The sequence below is a fragment of the Sphaeramia orbicularis genome, chromosome 12, assembly GCF_902148855.1.
Source record: "Sphaeramia orbicularis chromosome 12, fSphaOr1.1, whole genome shotgun sequence".
NCBI classification, from domain to species: domain Eukaryota; kingdom Metazoa; phylum Chordata; class Actinopteri; order Kurtiformes; family Apogonidae; genus Sphaeramia; species Sphaeramia orbicularis.
The window spans coordinates 21082859-21093742 of NC_043968.1; the positions used below are offsets into that span (position 1 = coordinate 21082859).

General features: G+C 36.0%; 1 protein-coding gene across 2 annotated transcripts; it reads right to left on the reverse strand.

Annotated features, from left to right (window-relative positions):
- Nucleotides 1–553: 553 nt before the first annotated feature.
- LOC115429479 (leukemia inhibitory factor receptor-like) lies at nucleotides 554–10758 on the reverse strand. Of its 2 annotated transcripts, none has more exons than XM_030148970.1 (18): nucleotides 10538–10758; nucleotides 10267–10445; nucleotides 8698–8801; nucleotides 8495–8597; nucleotides 8093–8401; nucleotides 7859–7982; nucleotides 7249–7385; nucleotides 6560–6705; nucleotides 6322–6466; nucleotides 6165–6226; nucleotides 5394–5616; nucleotides 4284–4463; nucleotides 4088–4186; nucleotides 3850–4008; nucleotides 3520–3648; nucleotides 3308–3401; nucleotides 3146–3212; nucleotides 554–2098 (listed from the first exon to the last, which is right to left on the reverse strand). In XM_030148970.1, exons 2-18 carry the CDS (start codon nucleotides 10334–10336, stop codon nucleotides 1634–1636), a joined length of 2616 nt encoding a protein of 871 aa, XP_030004830.1. In that variant the 5' UTR covers nucleotides 10337–10445; nucleotides 10538–10758; the 3' UTR covers nucleotides 554–1633. The 2 variants fall into 2 exon arrangements, with proteins under 2 accessions (XP_030004830.1, XP_030004829.1); XM_030148969.1 differs by having other exon boundaries at nucleotides 6322–6475.
- Between the last annotated feature and the right edge of the window lie 126 nt (nucleotides 10759–10884).

The window sequence follows — 10884 nt, forward strand, 5'->3', positions numbered from 1 at the left end:
ATTGACGTAACACATATCAGAGGGACTATCAAAACCAAAGCTCTTTATTCTTCTCTTTTTTCTTATTCTATTTGTCATATTTGACTACTTACTGTTCGTATTGTAGAAATGCTACATCCAAGTCTATTAAAGTTTTTTATAGTAGCTAAGTTTTGTCCCAGACCTGACCAAGTACAGGTAGAAACAATTATCTGATTCTGAAAAATACATCACTTTAAGCACATTTGGCTCTATCTTTATCATGCAAATCAAATTTCACAATTTAGTATTCCTGTAGTAGTAAGACTTAAGATCATCCTTTTTTTCTAAATGTACCTTCTATGAAATACAACACACATATTCCTGCAAATATATATGACACATTACATGTGGTAATATAGACTGAACACCTCCTGCTCCTTAGATATATGAGGAAGCTATCCTTGATTCACCCTTTCACTTCCCTGTGTGCTGAACTCAGCCCTTTATTTGAACCCCCATCCGTCCACAAACACTGACTATGTGTCAACACAGTTCCTGTGGTTTTGATGTCAGGAAGTCAACAGCAGATATAAAATGTGTTAACCTTTAATACGGTGTGGTTAACTGGAGAAAAAAATAACTTCTTCTCTTGGTATTATGGACAAGGGGGAGATTATTAAAATACATGACATGGGGTGGATTTTTGGCATCTTTTAATCTCTGGAGTGGATTTAAAGTTTTAACTCACACTGATATCTATATCATTATGCATCACATTGATTGAAACCATCACAAGTATATGACGAAAATCAAAAGAACATCTATACCAGAGACACAAGGCCTTAGTTTAGTTTGCAAAGTGCATGGTTCTGTGGTGCAAACACATCCAAGTTATTTTATTTTTGAACACAATTAATATAACAATTTTTTTTTTTTTTTTTGGATAAATACATTAAAAAACTCAATATCAAAATAAATATGTATACTGACTAATTTTTTTTACATCTTCACCATTTAGTCAAGTATATATACAATTACAATAAGGTTTTCTGCATCTGAACAGTGCTTGAGTTTCAAAAGGTTAGATTCACAGTTTGTCAGTTTCAAGCTCTGAAACACTGTCAGTGTAATCGGGTCTGCTGTCGTCACTGTGACTCACAGTTATAAGAATCAGTGATTATCCGCCTCCACATTTCCTACATAAAAGTCCCTGTAGGGTTTCATGATTGGTACTGAACTCAAGCAGCAAATGGATTCTCTAATAGAACTTGGATCTATGATTTGGTTTTATAGAGGAATCATTATACACTGCTGCCCATAAAGTTGGAATAAATATTTTTTCCTTTTCTCATGAAATGATCGTGATAATGTGATTTATCCATGATATATAGTGTAACTGGGACTTAGTATGGAATTATTGCACCCTGACCAAAGGTGATTACTGATGTGTATAAATAGGAATAAAAAGAGGAATGTATCTGAAAACTAAATGATTACAGCTTTATGGGAAACAGTGGATATTACACAAGATGTGTTTCCTCTAAAAGAAACTATTTACATTTAATACAACATGCTTTGGGTTTTATTTACATCACAGTCCTGTTTGTTTGCAGAATTATCTCCCATCATGTGTCAGTTCCTGTTTTATATAGTCACAATGGTCATGCTCTAGCTATTCAGCAGATGGATGTGGTAATACAATGTAAGTGGTAACACAGGAGATAGGACTGTCTCGATCCTCCTCAGTCGTGTTTAAACTGAAGGTTTCTACTTGACTCTGAGGCTGGTATTCGCTGCAGATCTCCAGTGAAGGTGTGTCCTCCTGATGCTCAGGTCCAGAGTCTGGCTGGTGCTCCTCAGCCTGTGCTAGTAAGTTATACAATGGGTTAGGGAAAACAGCTTTGAATGTTGAAGGTGGTAACTGAGAAGACATGACTGTAGGAGGCATAATGAGGAGGGGTGGGGTGTATTTCTTCAGGGGCTGGTTGTAGTAACCCTTGGGAGTTTGTGAAAAAACTAAAGGCCCGTCATCTTGTCTGACAAAACCATCCAGTGTTAAGGCTGCTTTACAGTGCAGCTCTGGAATATCCAAGTTGTCTAGTTCTGTTTGGGCATATGGCGCCACCTGGAGTTCATCCTGGAAAACAAAACAACACTTTATAGCCTTGTTTAGCACATATGGCTGCACATTTATAGTAAACTGTTCAGTAAGTTCAGTGGTGCTCTAATGCTGAACCTGTGAATGCACTTTTCAACTGATTTTTAGCTTATAATGAGCAACTGATGCGTAGCATTCACAGAAGGAATGGCTGCAAAACATATATATTGATTGATTATTGTTATAAGATATATGGAAAGAAATGTGTCAAATTACAGCAGGCAATATGTACAAGACATGACCTACAAACACAAACACTTAGAACAGTGCATAACCACTTGTAGATATTCATATATTAACCATTCAGTTGCAACTTGTCAATCTGAACAAATGACTTCACAAAAATATACTAAAATATATAAATATACATGAATGCAGCATTAGTAGATCTATATAGTTAAAACTGAAAACACATGTAAAATATTATTATTATGCAAGTTGTGATGAAGCCACGGGTTAGGTGGAAATTTGTTCAAATTAATGACAATGAATATGTGAAAAAAAATCTACACAAACTGTAATACACATTTGCCACTGTTATGAAAAAAATAATACTCTACTCATTCGTCCTCAAAATAAGAAATGGTCAATTCATATGATCAGTGTCAGTGTCAATACTGAGACTAGTTTTTCTCATCAAAGACACTAATACACATACACATGGACTAATACATACATGTACAAGTACATTTAATAATAATACTAATTTTGCAGATAATTGGTTGAAATAATGACTGTAAAGTAATAAACATTGTATAGGCATTACAATAAAATATGTATTAACCACAAATGATACAACAGTTAGTTAATTAATGAATCAGAACAGATGTTTTACTTCTCACCAAACTAATGGGTGTATTGAACAACTAATAGGCAACCAATAACGGTCTTTATAGAGCAATGCTGCCAGCACAAATAATCTCAGTTTCATAAAAATAAGTTAATTTGTTTAACAACCTCTAAAAAAAATTATGCTTATTAGGAGCAATACTGAACTTAATAATAAACACAGAAGTGAGAACATACCGGTGACATCAACCACGTTCCTGCCAACACAGGCTTTGGGATTGGAGGATAGACTGTATTTTTGATACTGTTGAAGAACATAATGCATAAAACAAATATGTTAGCACAAGAAAACCATCAGTGACAACACCTGAGCAGAGAAAAAACAATGTGTTGACCTACCAGGCCCAGTGTCTGTAGCAAAGAAATGTGACGAGGGAAAGAAGACTGAAAGTAGTGATGAGGGAAATGATGACTGCACCGACCAAATTATCAGCTGGAGAGAGAAGACAAACAGCCTAGATGAGAAACAGTAACTAGTAGTGCTCAGATAGAGTATAGACTTTTATTTCTACACTGATGTATTGATGTGAAAAGCAAGCGCAGGGACATACTCAAAGAATTCAAGGTGGCATCAATTGTTGTGGAGCTACTTTCTCCTAAAGCGGTCACTGCTTTCACTGTGAAGCTGTAGGGGGTGATTTCAAGGTTTGTTGCTGTCAGGCTGGTGGCCTCAGGCTTGTCTGCACCAAAAGAAAGAGACTGATGTTTGTAAAGGACATATAACAGCCTTTGAGATCACCATGGAAAACTGTTGAAGAATGTATTTATATCAAAATATGGATTGCTATAAGCTAATACAATAGTGTAATCAAGTATGGTATCTTTGGGGTAACACTAAAAATGTTCTATCTATGATCAACCTTCCCCTGATATCACATTACCTGTGCGGACAGTGATGACTCCTCTGGCATTTGAACAATACAGAATATATCCCAGGATGAAAGCAGATTGTTCTCTTAGAGCTATAGGGTCCCAGGATATCACAACATCTGTGTTCTGCTGTTTCAATCTCAGATTTTTAAAAAGTCCCTCTGGTTCCTCTGGCAGAGCATGGCATGAGATAAACATGTTAAGTCAGCAAAAACTATGACACAGAAAAGTAATCCAACGTGATCTTACTTTCTCTGACGTAGCCTTGTCTTCTCTCTAGTAACACTGGTGCTCCAGAGGTGCAGGCATATATGGACATCATGTATCTATGTCCATCTTTAAAGTTTTCTGTGGTGAAGAGTTAAAAGAAGAGAAGTGTCATGTACATGAACATGTCAAATTATACAAGTGTGAACTGCTTCAAGGGCAAAGGAATAAAACATACTTGAAGTTATATGTGCATGTGTGTCATTTGAATGAACTTTCATCCACTCCACACTGCAGTTTCCTGATGCAGGACACCAGTCCACTATGTATCCACAGCTGGCTTTGAGACTGGGAGACCAGGACAGTCTGAAGCCACCATTGACACCATTAATCTTTCTGATGTTCACACTGGTTTGGTCTGAAATAGACATGGATAAAGTTAGATTAAAAAAGAAACAACACCAAGTGCAGTCAGTTTTACATGTAATACTTCTATGGGTCAGTACTGCAAGATGCTCCGAGACAGGAAGTTAAAACTGTCACGACAGGATTCTCTTTATAAATGACAGGTTGTAATCAATAGGTTATATGGTCAACATTAAAGGCATGATGAAAATGGAAGACTTGGTCAACAAAATTCAGTTTCTAGAAAGGAAGGAAGGAGGGAAGGAAGGATGGATGGATGGATGGATGGATGGAGATGATGATGAAAACAAGAATAATAGGATTACAAATCTGCATGATCTGTTGAAACAGTGGATCCATGTGTGGACCGCCTAGAATGAGTGATTCTGATGCAGTTATATTTGAATCAGGGGATCCGTGCGTGGACCACAGCTGATGCCTGTCACTGACTTACACTGGTATCACTTCCGTTGGTTCATCAAAGAATTTTTGGCAATTTCGTGATGTCATCACAGATTTTTAGATAAGGGTCCGTGGTCATTACATGGCTGTTATAAGCCTGTATTCCTTCCTCCTAATTTTAAATTCAATTTTTGATAAATGAAGAGATATCCCTTTTATGATTAACATTTTTAATTATACCAAATTGTAGGACTGCATCTTACAAGCATTTTTTGTAATACTTTGTAGTTGATGTTTCTTTAATTGTTATATCTGATAAGCTAAAATACTGCAAAACAAGCCAAACTAGTAACCAAGATTAACTAGTAGCAAAGCTGACTCTCTAAAAACTACATCTGTGTCAGAACAGAGATGTGACATGTGAGGTCTAATGGAGAATATAAACCCACATCTAGACATGCAGTCTCACAATTAGGATATTTAAAGTTGTAAACTGATCATCTTAAAGTGTAATTCGCTGGCTGCTTTGTTGGTTTCTTACCTTGACTGAAACTGGAAATGGCAATTTTTGATGGAGATGAGCTGCCGTTTCTATTTCTAGCTGTAACTGTGACGACATACTCCTCAGACACATCCAAGCTGAGTATGATACTGTGCTCAGGGTGAGGCACCTTGGTTTTACTCTGTGGTTCTCTCTGTGAGGTTTTTGCCCATGTCACTTCATAGTCGATGATCTGCCCATGAGTCTGGTTGGGCTGTAGCCTCTGCAGAAAAGTAACATCAGTATTAAAGTTTAGACCCTCAACAACATACTTTCACATGGTTAATAAATGCTTTGCAACTGCTCGACAAAAGAGAAGCTTCAAGTCTCCAAGTGCTAATGCTAAATGGAATAATATCTAGGATGGAAAATAAGAGTACAATACAGCTGGTCATGTAAGATTTTGAGGCCTGCTTTTGTCTTTATTAAAACACAGTGACAAGTAACAGACAACCAGTGATAAGAGAAGCTGAATGTGATTCAACAACAGTCCAAACCTGAATGTGGTCAGGTCAAGAAAATAATAAAATACATTTTTACATCACAAATACAAATAAAACAAAGTAGTTACCTAAAAACTGAAGATAAGGGAGCTAAAGTTAGACAAAGTGAGTGCTTTTGACAAAGGGGAAGCACCAGTCAAAGATATTTTTAAAACCGTGGTTACCAACATTGAGTTTTAGTAATGTTTTTAATGTTTCATTAGCATTCAAACTTTTATATTGGCTATATAAAGCATTTGTTTGCTTGTGCTCTATTTCTCTGACTTACCTTCCAGGTTATTTCAGTTTGTCTGTCCTTTCTCTGCATCCATACATCAAGAGCATCTGGAACTAAATAACAAATTAGCAGTCAACAACCATGACCAATTAACAATCCATTAAATTCCCCATTTCATGTTTTATGGTTTGATTTTCATAATACTTACCATCACTGTTTGTACGGAAGTTGACACCATTGCTCCAGTCACTCCATTTATAGAAATGTTGTGCTGTTCCACATCGTACCTTCACAGTGTAATCCCAATGTGGTATCAATCCTTTCAAAACTACAAAATGAAGACCTACTCCACTCTGCAAAACCAGTAGGGATAGTGATCTCAGCATAGTGCAGTTAAATAGTAGTAGGAAAAAAATCATGATTTATTCTCTTGTTATTAAACTCACCCTGTTCTTTGTTCTACCATCAGTGAGGTGTATTTGGCATGTTATATTAAGTTTACTGTACTGTGGGACTTCCCATCTCCACTTCAGACTGACATTTCTGGCATTTATAGATGACACTGTCACTTCCCGAGGAGCAAACATGTGCACTGAAATAAAAGACAAACAACATTCATCTGAAATAATCACTATACTGTATATATACATAAAAAAATATCACTTTGGACCCCACCACTTCAATGCAACAACCATGCAAACCCTAAAAATATAACATTGTGCAGTCATGGATCAATATTCTACTTACAATAGATTTTATGATTTCATGCTGATGAGAAAAGTGAAAGCCATCTTTTACATTTTAATTGTTTAAAGATAACAGTATTAGATATGTTTACCATGGATATACAAATACAAATCCAATTTAGTTTTATTTTTTGGATAGAAGAATATTTACTAGAATCAGCGAGGAGCTCTGGCACCTGGACCAAACCATATCATGCAATAAGTAGGGAGGCATAGGCTGACTGGATTCTATGAATTTTGTGAAGGTTAATGTTTTTTTGGGAAAAAATGTACTTATGTTCTACTATTCTCTAGGGCCCTTCTCAGTCACAGGCCTTAGAATTGTCATTAATTTTCTCCCCCTTCCTGCACATACACAACATTTTAACACACAAGACTATATCTTATACCTCTTTGAGTCAGGTCTGCTTTGTCTGTGATTTCGACGACACCAAAGTTATTTCGGGCTGTTAATGTCCAGTTCCTCTCACCAGCATCCCATTGGACACTTTTAGAACATTCTCGCTTAGTTCCACCTTCACATTTACTGAAAAATAAAAGCCACAACAATCAAAATTGCAGTTTTTGGGTATTTGGAGTATTTGGACTTAAGTGAAAATAATAAGTAATAATGGCCAAAATAACATTTTGTAAGCAATTCAGTGACATATTGTTATAAAGATTATAACCAGAGTATGATGTGTTTCCTTTATACATCTGATACATCTTCCTTATTAGTAAATTAGGGGGAAAAATGTACTGGACTCCTTGTTGCTGTTCTGGAACACCATCATCAATAATGCATACATGTAGCAAGCACATAAAAAACACATCCAAAATAAAAAAGAAGGAACAAAAAAGAAAATAATGAAAAAGTATTAAATTCCACATACTTATGACCACATCTGATCCACACATAAACACATTGTAAGTAGTATAGACTAAATATAAAAAAAAATCAACATATAAATCAGTAAAACTGTCTTAATCTCATGTGTTTGAGTTCTAGTTTTATTTTACCTTCCCAGCAGATAAACAGCTAAGTTAGTGTAGCGTAGTAGTTCGCCTCGTTGTGTTTCCCAGCGGCATTTGACTGACTGCAGATCTTGAGTTTCACACCGAAGGTCCCTAACAGAAGGAGGATCTGAAATGAAGAAAAAATCAACAAAAAGAGCATTTAGGGAAGATTTATTAAGCCTTTTCAGACTGCATAATTCTCAAAAGTCAGGACAGTTCTGTTGTAGACATACTTACATCCGATGTAAGCACAGGTCCCATATTCCTTTGTATCTGATTTACATTTCACATCAGTGCAAGAGTTAACTGATGGCCAGCTCAGGTCCACAGTCAACGCATATATCTGATTGCTGATCCTGGTTATGTTCTTTCGAGCATATCCACCTCCACCTCCAGTTTCATATTCATCTTCTGCAGGTTTTTTAACCAGATACATATCAATAACAGTTTGCCCTTCTGGCACAACACAGCAGAAGGTGGCTCTGCTGCCAACCACAAACCACCTCTCCTGTGGAAAAACGTGGTTTGAATTTGGGAGTTTCTGCCCTGTGAAAACACAATATGGCATAAGCCTCTAAAGATTATCCATGGTGAGTAAATGTGGAAAAGTGAAAGCATGTTTCTGAGTTAAATATTAACCTTGAACAGTCTGTGGGCTATTTTGGTTTGTGATTGATTGGATGGAAGCACAGTCCACTGGCAAATAGGACACGGTCTGGTCAGGTGTCACAGCAACTTCATTCTAAATATTTTCAAAAACAGATCATTTACTTGGCTGTATGAGGAGGTGCTTATTGTTGTGATGGACTGCAGCTTTCTCAGAAATCAAGTCAAGCTCTTACATTGTGTCTTTTCTGTCTGTGGGAAGGGTCATCTTCCCCCACTAAAGGGCTCCTCCAGTCGGAGTTGATCATTGTCTGATTATGAGAGTTGTGATGCAATACACCTGAGGATAGAAACAGAAAATGCACCATAAAACCAGCTGAACCAATGCATGTCCCTTGTGTAACATTTAATAAACTTTTTTTTTTTTTTGCAGAACAGTTTTACTGGGAACTGCGTGGTTGCACAAATTCCACAATCTGATACTACTTCTTCCAAAAATAAATAAATAAATTTAAATTGGTCATGATACATCTTAAGGGGAACACAAAACAGAGGAAACACAAAAACCTCACGTTTCATCCTAAAGAATACAACGTATGGAAAAACTATTAAAGGAAACAAAAGCAAAGTGAGGTCATAATGTGATTGCACTTCTGTATAAAATGCCACTGAAAATAATGGATCAGATCTTTATACAATTATTAGTGAAGCTGACTGGCAGATCAATGCTGGTTTCAGACTCTATGCACAATACTTATGATAATTCCATAAAATATGATATATTCTTGAAGTCTGAAAAAAAATGCAATCAAGTTTTCTTGAAAAAAAAAACAGGGCATAAAACCTGAAGCCAGAAAATGACTTTTGTTGTATTATTATTATTATTATTATTATCATTATTATTATTATTATTATTATTATTATTAATGTTATTGTTGTTGTTGTTGTCATTTATTTATTTATTCACAGATTATTAACAGAAAATCATCCTCAAAATAAATGCCAAGACTTCTACACCAGTTATTATTATATCCATTGGGTCAAGCTTTGTTCTCTCTTCCTTTCATTTAGTTATTTATTTATTCATTTATTTATTTTAAAACCTAATTTTCATTGATGCCAAGGTCCATAAAATAAAAAAATAATACAGACAGAGGAGGAGGCAATGAACAAGTAAAAAGTCAAAACAGGATATGGCAACATCAACCACAAGTTACCACAGTTGTAGTGCTGAAATAAGGAAAAGAGAAAGGCATAGCATCAAAAGCAAAGAGTTAAAAACAAATAAAATCACTAAAACTAGCAATCAAACTGTGAAGACACCTCTCTGAAATGAACTCAGACTAATGTATTAAAGGGAGGATGCAGTTTATGAAGTGTCTCCACCAATAGAGTAAATGAAGAGAAAACACAAATCTAATCATAGTAGTAGACCTTAAATAAATTAAGCTTGTAACTGTGAATATTTTATCATTCTATACTAATTTTCTCTATAAATACATCTTAAACAACTAAACTAACAATGTGTCCTGGTACAAATGGACATCTTACATGTATTAACAATAGCATCTAAGCCCAAGTACCGAACCACAAAACTGTCTCATGAAGTCATGATTAAAAGTAATTGTTTACAGTAAATAAACTGTATTCACATATTACAGTCTACGTAAATGCTAGATAATACGCTCTACTTTTCAAAGCTACGACATTCTCATTCTAACATCACCTGTAATCATAGTAGAGCTACTCTCTTACAGGAACCAATACAGCTATTACACACAATTACAGAATTTGAAGGCACTCACCTTTATCTTGTCCATTTCTATCTTGTGTGCTCACGCAGACCAGTGAGACCAGTAGGATCCATGTGATCATCGTAATCCTCCTTACAGTGATAATCTGTTGTCACTTTTTCACTAAATTGTCATGGATTCTGCACATTCGTCAGAGGAAAGGTTCTTAAAAACATCCACCTTCTGCTCATCTGTGGCAGTGAGATCACTTTGTGAAAACCAAAGTGAAATTGACATTACTGTACACTTAACTGTAGTAAAACACAAAAAACAGAATACTTACATGAAGTTTAGCTGGTTGAACCGGTGGTTTCACAAGAATTAATGTGATTTACAGTCTGTGAAGGCTGAGAATCAAACAGTCCCAGTATCCTGTTACTCCTTCAAATGATACTCCCTTCTGATGCAGCCAGTGAAACGCAGTTCAGAAATCCATTTAGAGTACAGCGATTGTGAAATCCATGTGGAGTTGTGTGTACAGGAAGTGGAGTGCTTTCTGGTTAAGTGTGACTCACAAGGCCAGATCAGACATGCCTGCCTGAGAGTGTTTTGATAGACAATACCTCAGAAATGGTTACAAAACACATTACCCAAAAGTGGATTACAAACAAATGAGCTTGGCCAGTACTC

Coding starts and splice junctions, on each gene's coding strand:
- LOC115429479 (XM_030148969.1), bottom strand. CDS start 10,336: ATGATCACATGGATCCTACTGGTCTCACTGGTCTGCGTGAGCACACAA. Junction 8,598..8,697: donor ACAGACAGAAAAGACACAAT/GTAAGAGCTTGA, acceptor GAAAATATTTAG/AATGAAGTTGCTGTGACACC. Junction 2,099..3,145: donor GAACGTGGTTGATGTCACCG/GTATGTTCTCAC, acceptor TTTGTTTTCCAG/GATGAACTCCAGGTGGCGCC.